This window comes from Grampus griseus, assembly GCF_964374135.1.
Source record: "Grampus griseus genome assembly, chromosome: 4".
Taxonomy (NCBI): Eukaryota; Metazoa; Chordata; class Mammalia; order Artiodactyla; family Delphinidae; genus Grampus; species Grampus griseus.
The window spans coordinates 12676024-12697933 of NC_138997.1; the positions used below are offsets into that span (position 1 = coordinate 12676024).

General features: G+C 35.0%; 1 protein-coding gene across 1 annotated transcript in view; it reads left to right on the plus strand.

The window, feature by feature from the left end:
* The window catches only part of SMARCAD1 (SNF2 related chromatin remodeling ATPase with DExD box 1), a 69808-nt gene that overhangs the window by 18464 nt on the left and 29434 nt on the right, over nt 1-21910 (plus strand). Inside the window, exons 4-8 of the mRNA XM_082653118.1 lie at nt 4502-4673; nt 7676-7742; nt 12241-12344; nt 19350-19451; nt 20435-20516. Of these exons, the coding sequence (XP_082509244.1) occupies nt 4502-4673; nt 7676-7742; nt 12241-12344; nt 19350-19451; nt 20435-20516 (527 nt within the window). The remainder of the gene's footprint in view (nt 1-4501; nt 4674-7675; nt 7743-12240; nt 12345-19349; nt 19452-20434; nt 20517-21910) is intronic.

Here is a 21910-nt window from a genome sequence, read left to right on the forward strand (position 1 = left end):
TAATTGGCCTTTGAAGGTAACAAGCCAGGTTTTTTAGGATGTCTCTCAATTCTGCATCCCTGTTGTTTCTTCATGATTAAATTTAGGTTAAGTGATAGGAGTTACATAAATGATTTTGTGTCCTCCTCAGTGTGTTATGTTAGGAGGCACACTGATAACCAGTTTGTCTCATTATTGGTGAAGTGAACTTAACCACTCAGAAGCCTGCCAGGTTTCTCCTATAAAGTTAACCGTTTTCCCATTTTTAATGATTAAGTAATCTCTGATGAGATACTTTAAGACTGGGTAAGGATCCTCTTCCTTAGCAGACTTCCCTTCAATAGTTGTAGCATCTGTTGATGATTCTTGCCTGAATCCGTTATTACATTGGTAATTGTGAAATGTGGTATTCTAACTAGCATTCTAGAATTTATACTTGCTATTCTACTATAGATAGTTTTCCCTTTTCTCCTTATTTATTCATATATTTATTTAGCACAGTGAATACAAAAATGGAATTATAGGTGCGTTTTTGCTCAACTGATTATAATCTATTACTATTATTACTCATTTTGATGCTGAAATTGCTCAGTTTTGGCAGGTGAGGGCCCCTTTACACAGACTCTGGATTTGAGAGGTTCCTATCATTTTTTGAGCCTTTCCCTTCTGGCGCAAGATGTTGCAGACTAGTGTTTTCCCTACTCCAAGCCTGAAATTAGAATTAACCATTTCTCCAAGTAGCACTGGTTCCTTTTTAAAGGAATGGAATTTGGAAATCTGTGTACTGGTTGTGTCCTTCCTTTGCTATTGGGTGAAGCAGGGGATTATGTCATTGCCCTTTTAGCAAGAATGGGCTAGGATATAAGAGAACCAGAGAATGTTGTTTGTTTGTTTTTTAAATCATGAGTTTATAATAATATATTTCATTCTAATCTACTAATACAAGGCTCCTCCTTGCCTCTTCTCTATATTTCTTTCTCTGACAGTGAGAACTCTGCTTCCACCAATATCATTATATTTGCTAATTTGTTCAATCACTCAGTGTACATAAAATAGTTTCAGAATTGCTATAATCATGCTTCTTGACCATTAAGCTCACTATGAGTTTAATATTTGTTTATAAGTTTTATTTTGTCTTTAGATGAGGGTATATGGTTACAGTACTTGGCTTACTTATTTAAATTTTTCATTGTTATTCACTTGAAATGTAGTTCAGTTCATTAATTTCTATTTGTATTCCTTTTAGGGTTTTTCCCTTGTCCCTCGTTTTAAAAATTTTACTTTCAAATATTTAAAATATTAACATAGTGCCAAAAATTAAAACTCCATGTACAGTGTGCTTAGAGAAGTATTAACTTTCTGTCCTTCTCCTCCTCCTACCTCAGAACTAACCAGTTTGTTTAGTTTCTAGTCATAATTTGTTTTTCTTTCGTTTATCTTTTCTTCTTGTTTCCTACACAGAAGATAGCACTGTGTCTTGTATTGTGTATGTATAGATATATATGTACATTTATTCTCTATTTTATTAACTTAGCAGTATATATATCCTGGAACTCATGTCAGCTCATAAAAATCTGTATTCTGTTTCACAACTCCATAGTACTGCATTGTGTGCACGTTCCACAGTTACAGTCAGTACCCATGCATGGGCCTTTTTGGTTATCAGGATTTCTTAACCTTGACATTGTTGACGTTTTGGACTAGGTAGTTCTTTGTTGTGAGGGGCTGTCCTGTACGTTGTAGGATGTTTAGCAGAATCCCTGATCTCTACTGGCTAGATGCCAAGTAGCACCTCTCTAGTCAAGACAATCAAAAATGTCTCTAGACATTGCCACATGTCCTCTGGGGGCAGAATTGCCCCCCTTTTGAGAACCACTGATATAGATGCTAGGAACTCTGGCAATTGCTGCAATCTCTCAGGAAGCATTAATAGATAAGAGGAGCTGAAGACAGAATCCTAGGTGATACTGGCAGTTCAGGGAGGTGAAAAAAGTAAGAAAGCCTTCTACAGAGATTAAGGACAGGCTAAGAGGTCAAAGGAAAATCAGAAGTAATGATGCTGCAGAGCCCCTGGGGTGAGGGTTAGGGTAGGGCTGCCTTTTCAAAAAGCAACAGTGATGGGAACACAGAGGAGAAGACAACCAGTGAAAGGTTCGGGGTGTTCTGGTTTGTGTTTTTAAATCACGTTTGACATTTTAGAGGGTATTATTGCCCTTAGGACAGTTTCACCAAAGTGATGGGGCAGAAGATATAAGCCAGTAAGTTGAGAACGATATAGGAAACGCTGAAATAGAAAATCAGCCTTATAAAATTTGTGAAGGAGAGGAGAGTCTGCTTCTTTCACTGCTGTGTCCACAGTGCCTAGAACCCCTGGCACACTGAATGAAATGCAGTCTTGAATGCACTGCAGGCTTGGGAGGAAGAGCTTAAGGAGAGAAAAGATTCAGGAGAGAAGATGGTAGGCAGTTAAGAGGGCCCTGTAGGAAGTAGAAAGGGCTAGAATGAATCCCTTAGCACTGAGAAGGGACTTCAGCAGAAGGGAGTAACTTGATCTGAGACCGGATAAAAGAACGCAAAATGGTCATTCTTGTTCTTGTAGATTTTTTTCTTTTACTTTTAAAGCTTCAGTCACATAAGAAGATAAAATAATAGCTAATGAACACTTATATATACCATCTACCTTTAACAATTTTTAATGTTTTCCCTTGTTTCATTATTTCATTAATTATTATTATTAGCTGAAGTATCTTGAAGTAAATTAAAGATTTCTTGCCTTAATACTTGCTGTACATCCCACTTCCAAAAAACAAGTACTATTATCAGTGAACAGTCTCTACATCATCTAATTCCCAGTTTATATTCAGATTCCATGTGTTTTGTAGCTAGTTTTTCAAAACAGAACCCAAATAGGGTACATTTACTGCATTTGGATGTCATGACTCTTAACTATCTTTTGATCTTAAAATAGTCCACTCCCCTCCTCTCCTCTTTTTTAAGGATTTTAACTTACTGAAGAGGTCAAGTCTTTTAGACAAAATAGACTTTTCTGATTGTTTCTTCATGATGGTATTGAATTTATTCCTCTGTTATTTGTATTTCCTGTAAATTGGTCATTAAGTCCAAGGCATGATAAGATTCATTATCAACCTGAAGACTTACTACATCAAGGGCACCTAAGTTTGTCCCATGGAATGGTGATGAATCTGATCACTTAGTTAAGGTTGTGATGGTCAGAAGAGCAAGGACCTTTAAAGTGCTTATCCAGTACAGGAATGGAAAAGGATTCAAACCTGAAAGCTTCCATGTTCTCAGTGAACTAAGACACAGAATCAGTTAGGGAGCGTGAATGTAGTGAGGCAGAGTGAAAATTTATGGAGATGAGTACATAAGGAATGAAAAGTCTGGGTGTAATGGAAAGGGAGATACATGTAATTGTCTTCAAATATTGAAGGCCAGACAGAGTGTTAAAAGAAGAGATTTATTTTACCTTGTTACTTTAGAACCGTTTTTCAGAGCAAGGTTCAAGAAGTCAGCCTAGAATCTTGTTAAAATACATATTCCTCATCCTTCACAATCTGTTTTGATATGTTTTCAGGGGATTCTTAGGCATAACCGGTGCCCTAACAGGTACAGCTGAACTAACATGAAAAAGTATAGAGAAGTTATTAAAATACAGGTCCTGGATATGTGTCTAAGAGACTGTCCAAGAATAGAATTAGCTGCATAGCAAAGTCTGCATTCTCTGGCGCTAGGAATATACTTAACTATATTTCTTTCTTTGATTTCTATAACTTCTGCCCATTTGTCATACTTATGCTTTTTGATCTTCAGAATGCTTACTGTGGTAGAAAATCAAAATTTCAAAATGAGATTTTTTTTTGTTTGGAAATACACGAGTGAAATTTGGCTCACAATGTCTTTTATATAGGATAAACATATGAAGTGAAATGTAATGAGGTTAAGTTAGTTGTTGTTGCGTGAAGCCTTATATAAAATAAGTGCTCCCTGTCTGTGGAAGAAGTGTTTTGTTCCTGGTAGACAGTCTGATATTGAATGGGGCCATTCCGATTTTAACACTTAGATTCTGATCACCTAGCTAGGATATGAAAATTCTTTTATCTTTGTACTAGTGTATGCTTCAGAATTTCTCAGGAGCAACATGACAGCACTCATCTTTTATTCAGGGTACAGGTGAAAAAGTAGGAAAGAGAAAGTGGGTGTGCAATGGATGAGTATGGATCTTAACAAAATAAGTGCAGGTTTTTGCTGTTCTTTTCTATTCCAGCCCAGATAAGTTGAGATATGTTCAAAGGGTGCTGACTTTGGGAATCTAGATTTATATGCACAACTGTACTGAAATGAAAAAAGTCATTTTAATCTTTGACAGGTATAGATTGCATTTATTATTGAAAAGAACTGCAAATATACTGTATTTTATATATACACATATATACAATTATAATGAAATCACCTTAGTAATACATTAAAACACTGTTTTTTTCCCCTCTGAAAATATTTTTAGTTCTGAGCCATCTGAAGATGAAGAGTCCCAAGGCCTTCCTACCATGGCAGGTAGAAATAATAATGATATTTCAGAATTGGAAGACCTTTCGGAATTGGAAGACCTTAAAGATGCTAAACTTCAGACCTTGAAGGAACTTTTTCCACAGAGAAGTGACAGTGATTTACTTAAGGTTATACCCCTTTATAGTAATTGGTTATTATAGTTGTATTGATGATTAAAATGTCTCCTATATCCAGTGCTGTATTTAGTGGATAGTCATTTTTCTAAAGATATCTTATGTTTGAAGATAATTATTAACTTTAATATTTAATAAAGGCAAATGCAAGAGATTTACTTGTTGAGTCTTATAGTAGGTGAGGTTTATTCACCTATAAATAGTACAATCTGGGCTTCTCTGTGTCTCACATAGGTTGTGAAGTTTTTTGTGTTTGAATAGTTCTAAAATGGGGACAACCTTCCTCCCCCCACCTCTCACTAGAAACTCAGAAATGTCAGGAGGCTTTTTTTCTTGTTTTCCCCCCGAAATAACAAGGAGTTGCTGTTCACATTTAGTGCATGTGACCAGGGATGCTAAACACCCTACAATACTGAGGACAGTCCTGCATAACAGAAGAATTGGCTGCCAATAGCACCCTTGCCGAGAAAGATTGATTGAACTATAGAAACAAAATAAGTGGCTGTAGTTGGACTGTTATAGGTATCTATGTCTTATTATAAGAGCAAATAAAAACTCACCATTCCATTAAGTTTTAGATAGAGAATAAATCTCTGAAGGTTAGTAAATAGTTTATCCCTAGCTCTGCCACTTAGTAATTGAATGATCTTCGGGGAATCATTTAATTATAGGTGCATAGTTTTTTCGCCTTTGTATTTATCATCACCACCACCCACCTGCCCGACAGTTCCCCTTCCCCAAGCTGGTACCGTATCTGTGTGGGCTTGGCAGGTAACTCTGAAGTGGTGGACATTGGCACATACCCTTTCTAAGAGGGGTAGCTGCTCCTTAGCTTCGGTAAGATATGACCATGTGAAATCAATGACAGCCTGTTTTTATCGAATAATTCAGATTTTCAAATAAAGTGAAAAGACTGGATTTTTATTTTGTGTTGATCATCAATTTAACAGCTTTATTGAGATACAATTTACATGCCGTAAAGATCACCTATTTAAAGTGTATAATTTATTGGGTTTTAGCATATTTACAAAGTTGTGCAACCATCACCATAATCTAATTTTAAAACATCTTAATCATTCCAGAAAGAAACCTTGTACCTATTAGCAGTCACTCTCCATTTCCCTCCCCCAGTCCTAGACAACCACTAATTTCTGTCTTTATAGATTTGCCTATTCTGGACATTTCATATAAGTGGGAACATAGAATGTGTGATCTTTTATGACTGACTTCTTGCACTTAGTATAAGGTTTTGATGTTCTTTCATGTTGTATCGGTACTCATTCCTTTTTATGGTAACTAAAGAAAGACAAAACCAAAGATACCATTCACGTCAAGCAAAATATGTCTGAACCAAAAATGGTCCTAGGCCTGCTAGTTTGAACTCTTTAAGTGTAGATTATATTATTCCTTTGTTCTCTGGTATATTTAATATGAAGCTTTTTTTCCCCAGATCATTTTGATACCTTCTTACTGTTAGCTAAATGAAACTTTAATGGTATCTTGGGTCTATATTTTCCCCTTCTAGTAGCATAATTTGCCTCCCAATGGGTTTTTTTCCTAGAAAAAGAAGGAACAGATGTAGCCACTAGTAGCAACACTTAAAAGTGTTGGAAAGAACTTTCAGCAGAATAAACATGATGGAATAGTAAAATATTCAACATAAACAAATCTCAGTTTAAAAATACTTTAGCTTGATTGCCAGTTTTTCAGGTAGTTCAAGGGGATTTATTTCCTATAGAAACATTGATCTTTAATTTTATAATTACAGTGGAAAAATAGGATTGATCTCAATAAATGAACTTTGTATGTGTATTTCAGTAGTATCTGAAATCTTGGGAATTTAGCCTATCACTTGCTCAAAACAGCACTCTCTTGAAGTAATCTGGATTTCAAGTGATCTCCCATCATTTCAAAAGATTTAAAGGTGACATAGGTTACTCTACAGAGGCTTTTAGACCCACATAAAGTAATTTAGGAAGTTATAAAATATAAATTAGTCCTAGGCTTGATAAGAATATGCTTTGACTATTTTGAAAATGAGGGGCTTACAGGATATCTGAGGATCCAAGATGAGGAAAACTAGTATAGAAAAGAGCATTATCAATTTGTTTTGAGGCTATTTAATTTAATACAAAAATATTTTAAAAAGTGAGATCTTTTTAAAACAAGTAGCTCATTGGAAATACAGGAAACTATAGCAAGAGAAAAATATGGGGTAGTTTTTTCTGAAATCCAAAATGTTACAGAATAGTGTAAAAAATAGTATTTTGAAACTTAATTATGTAAGCCATATATTAATATGTTCTTGAACAAAATCAAGCAATTTAATTTAGAGCAATTTAGAAATAGAGCAAATTTCAAGAGTCCTTTATCCCACTCAAGAAGTATTAGATTAAAAAAAAATTATGCCAGAATTGTGGTTTATTTTAAATGTCTGTCAGTGTCTCTCTCTCTCTCCCTCCTTCCCTCCCTCTCTCCTTCTCCCCTCTCTTTCCCTCTCCTTCCCTTCCTTTCTCTCCCTCTCTCTTTCCTTCTCCTTCCCTTTCCCTCCCTCCCTCCCTCTCTCTCTCTCTCTCTCTCTCTCTCACACACACACTCACACACACGCGCGCGCGCACACACACACACACACACACACACACACAGTGCCTGAACTCACTCATAGGTAGGAAGTTTTTGAGACTTTAGTGCACAGCCTTGCAATTAAAATAACAAAACCTTGAATACACTGTACATAGACTATGTTTTATTTTTTGCTTTAAAGTGGTGATAAATAAATCTAATATATTTTAAGATATGCTTAGGTAAGTTCAGACCTTTTAGATAAACCAGATTTTCTGAAAATTTATCATAGGATTTAATGAACTTAAGCTAATACGTATGTATATTTCTCCACTCTGTATATTTAATATATTCGTTCTTCAATGTTTGGTAACTTTGTGAAATAATTCTTAAAGTATTATTTTTAAAACATTAATCTTTTCTCATTTTGTTAGTTAATTGAATCAACCAGCACTATGGATGGAGCAATTGCTGCTGCCTTGCTGATGTTTGGTGATGCAGGTATGCCTGACTTTGTTTCAAGCCATGCTGACTTAACTAGTTATATATTAAATATCTTCTCATTTTAATATTACTCTTTAATTTACCAAGCTCCTTCATGAATTCTTAGAGGAACCTTAGGAGGTATTAACAGCTTCAGGGTTTTTAGATGAAAATTGTGAAAGAGTAAGAAGTTTTAAAAAAAAAAAGGTTAAGGGAATTACCTGAGGTCATAAAGCTACTTGGGAACTGGATTTTCTAGGTTGATATTTTTTCCCCAAAAAAGGGAAGGGGGCAGTTTTTTCATTGGTAATTTTGCTTGTTCTCTATAGATCAAATCTCATATCAGTGAAGTTTTGGGAGGTATGTGTTCTTTCTTAAGTGTCCTTGCTAATTGCATTATAGTTTTATTTACATAAATCTGAGTCAGGAACATAATGTCTTAAGGAATGTCCTAGCTGGTAATCAGCATTCCTACATTTAGTAAATATTTACTCTGTAATCCAGGCTTAGAATACAAAAATAAATACATTTAATGGAGCTTGCATTATAAAAAACACCTCCAGTTATTTTTTTAGTAAATGCTACGTAGATTTTTTTTTGTACATACCAAACAAGTAAAAATAACCTATAATCTCACTACCAAATAATTTAAGGAATGAAAGCAAACCTACACACTATTATACAACACACACACACATTAGATTACAGAATATGATTATAGTATTGGTTTACATTTTAAGAAAAATCATTTGATGATTTACCATGGATAACTTGTCAGTGCAATCAGATTTATCTAATGAAAAAATGCCTCCAAAACATTCCTCTGTGACTACTAATAAACAGTTTATTAACTGTTTCTGTTAATTCACATTTATGGTTACATGATTTCATTAACTGTAGTACAAAAGTAAATAGCCTTGTAAGTAAATCTTTATGTTATTATTTCTATAGGCTAAACTTCAAACTAGGGTGCTGAATCAAAGGGTATGCACATTTTAAAATTGAACATGCACTTCAGTGTTAATTTTAAAAGTTCTGCCAATTTATGTGTCCATCGACAGTGTGAATGGGCGCCCGTTTTCCTAAGTGGGTAGTTATATAAAAATAGAAAACACCATAATGTGTTCTCATGGGCCCATCATCTTTCTTCAACAATTATCTACCTCATATTTACCCCCCTAAATAGATTGTATTGGAGTGGATCCAAAGATGATGATAGTTTATCCACATGATCTCTCATTCATAACCAAATCATACAGTTCTTCCTTTTCCTTTACTTACTAGCTGTATAACCTTGGGCAGTGTTGCCTAACTTTTCTGTCTGTCTCCATTGCAGGAAAATAGTATGATAATAGTATCAAACTCTTAGATTGTTATGAAGAAGTGATAAAGTTATTGTAAATTTCTTATAGTGAGTGGCACATAGTTAGTACATGTTAGCCTTTCTTTGTTCTTAAGGGCCGTCTGGTAATAGGAAATGGTACAGGAGAAGGTTGAGTGTGTCTTCATGACAGTATCCCTACTGTAAAAGTTCCTGAAAAATGGTAGGCTCAGTTAACATTTGTTGAGTTGCTAAATGGTTTGGGGCATTTTACATGTTCTTTCTTGTCTTCATAATATCTCAGTATTCCAGAATCTTTCCACTGAAAAATTTGTTGGATAACTTTATTCCACAGCAGTGTCTAATCTTTTTTCTCTTGAGCAATTTATGTCATTCCACTTTATTCATTAATTTAACAGATATTTATTGTGCATCTACTGTTGGATGCCAGATGCTATTTTAGGCACTGAGGGTACATGCCAAAACAAAATGGACAAAACCTCTGCCCTCATGGAGTTTACAGTCCTTATTAAGTTTGAACTTAAGCTGAGGTTTTTTTATTCTCATTCTTATACTAGACTGATATAATTTTTTTTTTTTTAGTGTTAAGTGTCAAATTACAAGGAAAGAAAAAAATCAGGTTTTTCTTGTTTTTTTTAAGTAAACTTCCATGCTTCCTCTTAGAATGGACAGGATAGTCATATATCAGTCATCCTTATCTTTAGACTAGTACACTTAGAGGTAATGTATAGAATGACAGCTTTGTCTCACCAACAAAAGGCCTGTAAGACATCTTGGACAGTTCCACAAATCTTGATGTTGAACATTGGTTTTACCACAAATTACAATCTTTTATAGACAGTATCATCCTGCATGTTAAACAATAAGGGTATCTTTTTTGCATCGCCTTCTGAAAGTTTTCATTTATGAATAAGTTATAAAAACAAAAATGTGTATCTGAAATTTTACCCTGCTTTAAAAGGTAAAAATATGAATTTACTGATGTTGTCAGGAGTCTAGCTATTTCTTCCATTTCTCTATATATGTATGAGTAGGCAAAACATTTTTATGTGACTATCATCCTGTTATTTTTGCTGTTTTGTAACCTTCTTTATTTCTAAAAGTCTACTCAGTTCTTTGTAAAAGTGTATCCTGACTTGTGTAATAGCTTATTAATGGGCACTTAGATACTTAATTAAAAAATTTTTATGTACGCCTAAGCAAACATTCTCCATCAGTTTTGTAAATAAATTCCTAGAAGAAGAATTGTTGGACTGAAAGAAACACACATCTAAAATTCTGAGATGTATTATTTAGACTACCTTCCAGAAACACTGTTAACAATTTATAATGTTTAGAAGTGGCTCTTTGCCCACAGTCTGCTACAACTGTCCTTTTAATCTTAGGATGAATAAAAAAAGGGTACTTTATTTTACCTGTCTTTAGTTATTAATGAGGTTGACCATCTTTTCTCTTTTTTTTTCCTATTGAACTGCCTGTTTGTGTTCTTTGTTCATATTTTCTTTTTGCAGTTTCATGTTTTACTTTTTATTTTAAATATTGAATTTAAGGAAAAAATATTTTTATTTGGGGTGTGAGGTACATGTCTAACCTACTTTTTTTCTTCCTGAAATTGATGATGGGTGCACCCCAAAAAAGGTGGGAATGTATGAGACACGTAATTGGGAAGTGGTATTTAACATAGAATATTAACTTGTTTTCTTTAGATATATGCACAATTTTTGGTTAATAATTATAAATATATATGTAGGTAACTAAGCATTGTGTGCTCTTATGTAACCTTTTGTACTAAATTTTTAGTTATGTGTTTTCTCCCACATATATTTGCAGATTTATGTCTGTAGCCATTTTATATACATGTAAAAATTTGATTCCATATTATTAACCACAGAAAGATATATAAACAGATACTTAGGGCTGAAGAATTCTTTATTGACCAAGAAAAAGCTTTTGTTCTTTTTAAGAAGGGATTAAACATGTCTAGGTGACATGGCATAAATCACCTAGTTTGAAGCTTTTTTTCAGACTTTGAATATTAGGATATTACTGATGGTATTCACTTAACCCCAGCATATATAGATGATAGAGTGGTGGTTATATTTTCCCCTTTTTAAAGTGGATGCTGGCAATTAGTTGGCATATGCAGAATGCACATTTACTTTATGAAACAAAGGGGAAAAAATTTAAGCATGCATACTTAAAGCATGTAATTACTATACACTGAAATGTTGATGGCATTCAGTTTTGTTATAGCCATATTATGAAATTTTCATGCTAACAGCTTAAAAGCTGTCATGTCTGTATTTATTTTCAGTATTATGTTTCTACAAGTTTTATTTCTAACAGCATAGTTAGATATAATTAATAGTTGATATAATTAATACTGAAATCTTAAACCTTTGTAAGCTTTCAGCAACTGCTTTCATACTAGCACTGCAGTATGTCTCTGGAATTTGCTCTCTGAAAGCGAAGGTACTGAAGAAGTATATGAATGTATACAAAGTAAAAATTACGCAACATAGCCTCTCCAGATCATGTAGATTGAGTTCTCTCAGTCATAACAGAATGTGCAGATTTCCTATTACTGTCATACAGCCCTCTCTTGTGTTATACTTTCTTGTTTTTAGGTTAAGAGCATTAATCGCTTGAGCTCTCTGTATCTCAGTTCCTCCTAATTTGTAAAATGAGTTTATACTTACTTTGTAGGTTTCTTGTGGAAAGTAAATGAACAGCAGTTTATAAAAGTCCCCTGCAAAGCCTGGTACAGTAGACAATTATTGACAATTATCCGATGCTATTCAGATAAGCTGATGGGCTCAATTTTTTTTTTCACTACTGAACATTCAGGCATTGGGGAGAACCTCTTCCTACTATAGAATTACTTTCAATTTAAAGATGTGTATTTTTAGCATTAAATAATGTGATGGTTTACAAATAAGTACATTTTTACAGTGATTTCTACTTCTGAAAGACTGAAAAGAGGCTCTGTTTATTTTTCCTTCAATTCAGTTAACATTTATTGAATGTATGTCATATGTAGAAGAAATTACATTGGGCCTGATGTCAAGAGAACTGTCTACAAGTATATTCGTTATAGTAACATTTTTGCCTTTGTTTTGCATTAATGATTCTTATAATATCTGTGCAAACTTTGAATGTCCTTCTCTGTTTTAGAAGGTGGTGGACCTAGGAAAAGAAAATTATCTTCTTCTTCAGAGCCATTTGAGGAAGATGAATTTAATGATGATCAGTCTATGAAAAAGAAGAGATTGGATCAAGTGAGTTAATTTGAATTGCAACATCAAAATTAGTTGCTTAAGCACAGAATTTGTTGAGTCTGTGGACATACTAAAAATGCACCTCAGTGAATCAGTCTTCTCTCTTACAACTAAGAAAATTTATGGTTGCATCTCATTTGTGACTGGTTTTGCTTTCTTTTTAATTTATCCAGTGTTAGTTGCTTATTTCTGAGTTATAAAATTAACTTAAAAAATATTCTAGTGGTGTGGTAAAGTACCTTTTGGGGAAAATATACTTTAAATTTTATTTCATAAAATTTAGTAGATACATATGGTTGAACAACACTTACGTAAAACAGTTGTTACCAGTACCAGCACCATTTCATACTCCTCAGTGACAACTACTTATAATTCTTATAGATGACTCCTTTGATATTTAACTGCTTATCTAAAAATAATAGTGGTTATGCTTTTACTGGGTTATTCTAGTGTTCCATTAACTTTTCCTTTATGGAGTAGATCTACTAAGAGGCCTCCCAGTGAATCTAGACATAGTCCTCCCTGTCTGTATTCATGACAGCACAATTTCTTTTTGGTAATCAAAATCAGTCACCCCAACTAGCACAGTAACCTCCTCCTTTGCCTGTGATTTAGTGATGCACGAAGCCGTAAATAGCAGATGGCAATCTGTACCCTAATTTAATGGGATAGTTGTTGTGTCCCTCCATAGAAGTATTCTTGCTTTGAGAACTAATAACGATAGGAAGTAAAAATTCTTTGAGTTTTAGGTGTGAGGAGCTACTAGTATAAGAGACTAGGCCCACGTTTTAGTTTACAGACCTACGTATAACGGCTGTAGAAGAAATAGCATCGTATTGATTGCTGGTTCAAAGCACTTACTTTGCTTGTACATCTGTTGAACAGCATGTTAGCCTTGTAAGGTGTTAGCAACAGGTTCACATTCTGAATTTTCATTGTGATACCACTGTTCTGTATGCCAGCTCCTTCTAGGTATTGAGGCACATGGTGAGATCAGTGAATTCCATGAATTCCAGTGAAATTAGCTCCCCTGGCCAGAAACGTTGACCGTTGTGTCACAGTGTACTGTGACTGTGTTAAGCTTTCTATATATCTGTATATGATGCATTAGTTTCCTAAGGACAGCGTAGCAAAGGACCACAAACTGAGTGGCTTAAACAACAGAAATATATTGTCTCACAGTTCTGGAAGCTAGAAGTACAAGATCTAGGCATCAGCAGGGTTGGTTCCTCCTAAAGGCTGTTCCATCCTTCTCTAACTCACTGATTAGAGTTGGATTTGAGGGGATAGAAAATGAGTTGTTGGAGAGCTAGAGTCCCACCCTGATGATCTAACCACAGAAGACTTGGAACAATTTGCTGCTGACGGCCATGTGGATGCAGATGATGATTTGCTGGCAGTCTTTGGTCTTCCTTGACTTGTAGATCTCTGCCTTATCTTCACAGTGTATGCTCCCTGTGTGCTTGTCCATCTCCAAATTTCCTCTTTTTATGGGGACACCGGTCATTGGATTAGGGGCCCACCCTAATGACCTCATTTTAACTTGATTACCTCAGTAATAATTACCTTAGACCCTGTCTCCAAATGAGGTCATATTCTGAGGTACTGGGCATTATTCAACATAAGACTTTTAGAGGGACACAATTCAATCCATAACTAATGTTGCCAAATCCAGGGGGGTAGGAAAGGCTAATCCATACTCAGAGTAGATGTCTGTTACTGTCCCTTTCATGATGAAAGGGGTTGAATTTAATCAACTTGCCACCAGACAGTTGACTACATCTCCCAAGGAATGGTGCTGTCATGGGAACTCATTGTTGGCCTCTGCTTTGGCAGGTCAGGTACTCACCAGTAGCAGTAGCCAGATAAATGTTGGGGTGAGAAAGTCTTACCTTGTTGATCTGTGTGCACAAACTTAGTCCATGTTGCCATGGCCGTTTGTATATAGACACGTTGAGCATGCATCCAGGCGCATCCAAGCATGCATCCAGTCTTATTTTGGTGTTCAAAGAATGAATCATCTTGTCCACGTGATTATTAAAAACTCCTATGCAATAGATACATTTGCCGAACATTCATATATGATGCTCTTACCCTTACATTCTATTCTCAGAAAAACTTCTAAGTCCAACCGTGTACCTCTTCCCCGATCTTCCACTCTTGTTCTTCTCCTTGGCTGTTGTCCATGGTATATCATTGATCTGTACCTCTAACCATCTTTTCTATACAAAATGGGCAATAAGTTGTACTGCCTGAAGTTGTGTACAGTGCTGCCGTCTTCAATGGGATTATATTGTAAGCAGTTGTTCACATTCAGCTGGTTCTAACAGTTATGTAAACTCTGTAAAAGAAGTTCAAGATTTTTCTCCCACTTTATCTGATCATAAAGAATTCTGCAAAGTGCAGTAGATATTGGTTGAAGGAGGCTTTTTTTCTTCTGCCTCCAAAAACCACCTCTCTCATACAGTCTCGTGGTAAAAATGTGTTAGCAGCATTTATGGCTTACTGTTTAAAGTGAACATTTAAGATACTAATTACTGTAATTGAAGGTGAGAATGCAGATATGGTTATAGAATTTTAGAAGAGATTTAACATTGGAGTGGCCATTGCCACCATTTTAGAAGCCTAGAGTGATGTAACAAAAGAGTGTTTGCATTATGTATCGTGGAAAATTTTTCTTGACTTGATTTTTGATTTTGAAGAACTTGAACCTTCAGAGAAATATTTTAAAATTCACAACAAGCTGTTGGTTTAGGAAAACAAGTTGGATTTGAGGGGATAGAAAATGAAGATGTAGACTTGGAACAATTTGCTGCTGAAGGCCATGTGGATGCAGATGATGATGATGACAGTGACAATGAAAATCAGAAGTTTACACCATGACAGAATAACAATAAAGTTATCAGGTGTTTTAAATGTTGTTGAAAACAGTTTTACTGTTTACTTCAGCCTTTTCTTTACTGAAGATAGTGGCTTTAATGCTGAACATAGTAGGAGAGTTGTTCATGGCATCCAGTTGAATCTTGAACCTAACAGGCAGCTGTATTTGTTTTATTTTTTTCTTAAATATATATATTTTTAAATTTATTTATCTTATCCTTTTTTTTTTTGGCTGCGTTGTGTCTTCATTGCTGCGTGTGGGCTTTCTCTAGTTGAGGCGAGCCGGGGCTACCCTTCATTGCAGTGCGCAGTCTTCTCATTGTGGTCTCTTGTTGCAGTTGCAGAGCACGGGCTATAGGCGTGCGGGCTTCAGTAGTTGTGGCACGTGGGCTCAGTAGTTGTGGTACACGGGCTTAGTTGCTCCACAGCATGTGGGATCTTCCTGGACCAGGGCTTGAACCCGTGTCCCCTGCACTGGCAGGCGATTCTTAACCACTGTGCCACCAGGGAAGCACCAGGCAGCTTTAATATGAGAGGAGGAGGCTAGCAAAGTTAGCAGACATTTATTGATTTTATTTATTTGTTTATTTTTAAGTTAATATGTATATTTTCAGCCATACAGCAGAGATAGCACAAGGATAGTGAGTCACGCCTTTCCATAACTGGTCATTTTCAAATAACCGTTCATCTACCATTTCATAGTAACTCATAAGCTACAACTCTTGCAATGTTAACATCCCCAAGCAAACTTGAGTTCATATTTATTTTAGGATTTACGTATTTCTTAACCATTCAACGTGTAAAATTATGCTACCCTTCTTTTAAGGTTTCTTCCTTTGTTTAAATGTGTCACTAATGAAGTTTTTGAATGTTATACCTCTAACACAATTTTTCTTAAACATGGTAGCTTTTATTTTCATCATTTTGCACGTGCAATAATTTTTGGAAATGGATGTGTCATGTTATAGTGGAACAGATTGTAGTTGTCAGCAGAAGAGGACAGGACCTTTCTTTGAAGCCATATGGGTCTCTGCCATGATTTTCCTGTTGGGGATTTCCAGAGACTTCAATACAACATCCTTATGAGCCACAGATTCTTTGGGAATCACTGCATTTACTTACTGGTCACAAAACCCAAGTGGCAAAGGACCTTGCACTGCACTCTGGACCTGCTACAGAGCCTTGTCTTAATCTGGGCCCCATTCCTGACAGACTTAAGGGCTCTTCATAAACTGATCAGAGCGGCACACACTGTACTGAAGTATATATATACATTGCCTCCAGGATCCAAAGAAGCCCACTGAAGTGTTGTGCCTCTCTCTCAGAGGCACCAGTGCCAGCCATTTGTCGTTTTTTTTTTTTCCGGAGTGGAATTTGCAGCATGCTCCAGATTGGACCCCTGTATAATTCATGAAAGTGGTGGGCCCAGGATTTGAGGGTGGTTATTTTCTACTCTAGCATGCATGTTTCTTACTAAGGTCATCTAAAAATAGCCACTGCTTCCTGCTTATCAAGTCCAATCTGTGTGACGTCTTCAGTATAGAGGATCAAAGTGATATACTGTGGACTGTGCAAAACTATCAAAGTCCTTCAGTACTGTTTTATGAAAGAGAGATGGAGATTCACCATAGCTCTGAAAACAGTGAAGGTGTATCCATCACTGACCCTGCCCAGACAAAAGCAGATTGCTTCTACTAGTCTCTTCTAATTACTGCTAGAGTAATAGTCTCATAGTTATATTGATTTTCTCTAGTAAAATTAGCAGCTGGTATAGCAGCTACAGTTGGGGTCGTCACCTGTTTGTTTATGATAATCTAAACTAATTCTCTATGACCCATGCAGCTTTTGTATAGGCCACGGAGGCAAATTACCCTGAGATCTGGGATGATGGAGTCAGTCTCTGCAGTTACCTCAGAAATGTGGTGTTGCTGCTGCTGCTTCTTCAGAGGGACAATGCTAGTGCCTTAGATTTGGTATTTTCTACAATTATGGCCCTTAATCCATGGGTCAAGGAGCTAATGTGGGATTTCTGGCAGTGACAAATTTGTCAGTTGCAACTTTGCATTCTGAAACCAGAAAAATAACCACAGGATTGATTCATAACCCCTGGACCCACTAAGACGATTTGAGCCCAAAGGTTGTGTATCACCTGGCTTCTGTAAAGCTCGCGCATAACCACTGAACTGCGTAGGTATTTTCAGTCACCAGGTGTTAGCAGAGCTGATAGAAGTGTGGGATCCGAGAGCAAAGAGCAAATCGGCACACGACCTACTGAATGTTTAATTTGTGCTGTCACATATTTAATTCCCAAAAGATATTTACTGTTTTCCAAATATTTTAACTTTTTTTCTTCAGGTGAAATTCACATAGCATAAAATTAACCATTAAAAATTCAGCGACATTTAGTACATTCACAGTGTTGTACAACTACCACTCCTATCTAGTCCCAAAACATTTTTATCACCCAGTAATAGCATGCTGTATTTTTTAAGCAGTTTCTCTCCATTCTCTTCTCCCCCTAGCCCCTGCCAACCACCAGTCAGTTTTTTCTGTCTCTGGATTTACCTATTCTGAGTATTTCATATACATGTCATCATAAAATATATGACCTTCTGTGTCTAGCTTCTTTCACTTAGCTTGATATATTTGAGGTTCATCCATGTTGTAGCATGTGTCAGTACTTAATTCCTTTTTTTAGGGCAGAATAATATTCAGTTTTATGTGCATACTACAATTTGTTTATTCATACTTTGATGACGTTTGACTCATTTCAAATCATGAATGTGCTATGTGAATGACTAAAGTTTAGGAAACACTTAGGTAATGGAAAAACACTGATCTAGGGTTAGACACCTAAGTTTCTATTTGTACCTCAGCTGGCTGTTATCCATCTGTGACCTTTAAAAGGATTGTTCTTCGAGTTTCAGTGTCTTCATCTGCAAAGCGAGGTTGGCGGTATGAATTTTTGATGGCTTTGAAATGCTTTCTCCAAATATTACTGTTTTATTATTCCCCTGCTCAAAATCCTCTTGCTTTCTGAATAAAGACTGACCTCAGTTTGGCACTCCAGACCTTTAAGCAATATTAGCACTGGTCTAATTTTTAAGCTTTATAGCATATCCACGGTCTCTGTGCTGCAGCTGACACAGGCCACTTACTATGACAAAAACACATCTAGTTTTCTTCTTCCTACTCCTAACTTACATACCATCTTACGTCTCTGTTGTGTGGAACTTCATCTTATTCCTGTGTGCAAGAAAGGTATTGCTCACAATTTAAATATTTCTCTCTTAGTGAAATAAAAAAATAGTATTGTTGGATAAGAATGGAGGTAAAAGAGAAAGTATGAAACAGTGCTTTTCTCTCTCATGTTTGTATAGCTTGTGGTACAGTATCTTAGCAAAGTAGATAAATGCTTTTAGATTGACTAAAATGCAAGATTTTTCTTATATATGAGCCCAAGGAATCTTTTTTTGTTTAAATGTGGAATTTTAACCAGTTTTTTCAAATGAAGTTAAGTGACAGAGGAAAGAGATAGTGTGTATGAGTAGCCACAGTTCCCAAATTAATGTTTAATTTATACATTATTTAGTTTTGTATAAGTTTCTTTGTCATTGTGTCACTTTTGTTGTGACTGAGCAGTTAATATTTAAACCATTCAAGACTGAAGTAAAAGTAAACTTTTTTTCTCTCAGTATTTGAAATTTGTAGAGGATATGAAATTGTCAGCACGGATGAGGTGTTTTGGTTTGGTTTGGTTTGGTTCGGTTCTTCGGTTTTTGCCATTAGCTTGGAGAGACTTCAGTATACCTGAATTATTTCGAGTTAGTTTGAGGATCATTCTAGTTGTTTTAGCAGATTTAGCTTATTTTGAGCATTGTATGAGTGAAGTGTGAGTTATTGGATATGTAGTCAAGGTCTTTTGAGTGATCTTAAACCAGTAATATTTTTTATCCTTAAGATATAAATTTGTCAATTTTCACATGAACAAAAAGAAACATTTTTGGATTCTTCTTGATCGAATGTGAAAACTTCCAAATCAAGTCAAAATACAAATGTGATTGTCTTAAGACTGTTGTTATTGATGATATCTTAAATTGGTTCTCTTTTTTACCTCCCCATTAGGGAGAGGAGTCAAATGAGTCTGCAGAATCTAGCAGTAATTGGGAAAAACAGGAAAGTATTGTGTTGAAATTGCAAAAGGAATTTCCCAATTTTGATAAAGAGGTGAGTAGTCATGTGCAGAAATTTAATCAGTATGTACTAAATGTTTGTATTACAAAATAGTCTTTTGAGATCAACCATGTGAAAAGCTTAGGGTGAGTTTTGCACTGTTCTGATTAAATATTCTTATTTATCAATATTATAAAATATCTTTGTACTGCTAGTTTACATTATTTATTTACCTTATTTGCTAACTATAGTATCAGCATTATAATGGTAACATCATGTAATCATAACAGACATAACTGTAGTAACAACTGTCATCTCATATAAAATGCAGATCCTCTACAAAGCCATCTATAATCCCAAGTCACTTGTTTTAGCTTTCTTCATATTCTCATCCTTTAAATTTTTCATGAAGAATTTTAAAGTGTAATACTGTATTTCAGTGTCTTAATAAGCTTTGGTGTATTTGATAGATAGTAAAAATACTTTCAGGGTCAGTAAAGACCCATGCCAAGCATGCCAGTGCTAAAAATCCTTGTGTTTAATCACCTTATTGTACTTGAAAACACATTATTTGTTTAACATTGGGAATACATTTACACTTGTATTGATTTATTCAGTATATGTACAGGTAGTACATCTGCTAAATTCTGATGAGCTGAATGCAGAGTCTTGTTGCTATACTGGTTCTTTGCATGTGTTCAAATTACATGTTTTGAAGTTGGCAGTTTATAAAAGCCTAGCTGCATGTTGCAGTTTAATTGAGCAAACATGTTTTCATACTCTAGTGTTCAGAGCACTTCATAGCAAGAGTAGAAATGCAAAAACTATCAAGCTTCCCTCCCTTTGAAGCAATTTACGAAAGTGAAATTAAATATACAGAAAGCATTTGTAAAGCAACATAAAAACAAGTGTGAAATAATCAGATATGAATTCTATTAAGTTTTCAGGTGATTTACGTATTTTTAAAAGAGCATAAAAGTTTTCAACAAGTTGTTAATTTTAGATTTTTAATAAAAAGATCAATGATTTATTTCTAGGAATTAAGGGAAGTACTCAAGGAACATGAATGGATGTACACAGAGGCTTTAGAATCTTTAAAAGTGTTTGCGGAAGACCAAGGTAATTATCTGTTCTATGTCATTACAGAAAATTCATATTTCCCAATATATTATATCTTAGTATATAAGAAAATAGTAAACCTATTAGCTAATAACCAGAGAATGGGATTGCACAAGATGTTAGAAACCAGTTCCCAGATGTTTTGGCCTGTTCTTTACTGCAGTGTAGAATGAAACAATAAACATTTTTTTCTATTTGGCTAACTTTTTTTTGATAGTTAAGTCTACTTATAAACTACCATGTTTTATTGAGTACAAAAGAAACATTTTTTTTTTTTTACATTTTAACAACTCTTAGGAAAGATCTTACAATTGCTGGTGTCTTATAATCACTATAACGTAGATGTCCTAGCCTGCACTTACATGAATAGCAAAAGCACCAGTATCAGAAACTTATAAGATGGTTATCACTGGCGTGGAAGAAAGTCCCTGATCCCGTAGTGGAACATTTTTAACGTTAGGAACCAAAGGGTAGAGAAGTAGCGGGGAGGAGTTGAATCACACATGTTTAGCAACATCCTTAAGAAGGCCAGCTTTTTAAAAGGCCAACACAATGGCTTTAGGTTTTTTGTTGTTTTTGTCTGTTTTTAATGAATTATTTTAGGAAATGCTACACAACAAATGCTCTCGATGGCACAGAGAATGATATTGTGTGGAGAAAAGAAAACCACCAATATCACCAATTCTGAGTCTGAAAAAAGAAGGGAAAGATTATGAATGTGAAGAAATGTGAAGCATATTCAATTTATTTTGCTTACTTTTTAATATGCGTACAAGAATGAATGTATGATAATAGGCAAGTCTAAAAGCTTTTGGACTGAGTAAAACATAAACATTCTAAGTAACAAAATACTGTGTTATAGAGTAACTGTTCGTATTTCTTACTAGTACATAAAATAAGTGTACCTTCGATCACAGCCATCTTAGAAATCCATGGAATATGATAGTGTAATCAGTGATAAAGTAGTGGTGCTTTTTAATAACATATTTAAATGATTTTTGGTAATGATGAACCTAGAAGTGGGGATGGGTGATGGAAAAATTAGTCATATTGTGGATAGTTTTAGTTTAGGATGAGCATTATTTTTGCTACACCCATCAGTTTTGGCCTGGGGGTGTGGCTGCTAAATAACATCTGGGACATCTTATGTATATGCAGCTGCCATTTATATTCTCAGGATCTTTGATAGAAAATGAGGATTTATATTTAATTCGTTTAAGAAAGTTGTCACCTATTTTTGAAACTATTTCAATTCATTGTATAACTTCAGATTCTACTTCAGTATTTCTCTTTAAAGTGTATCAAGATTTAACAATAAATTATAGTTGAATTCTGTATTAAAAGAAGCATGAATACTTGTATAAATCATTTTCTTACTTGAAGTTTTATTTAAT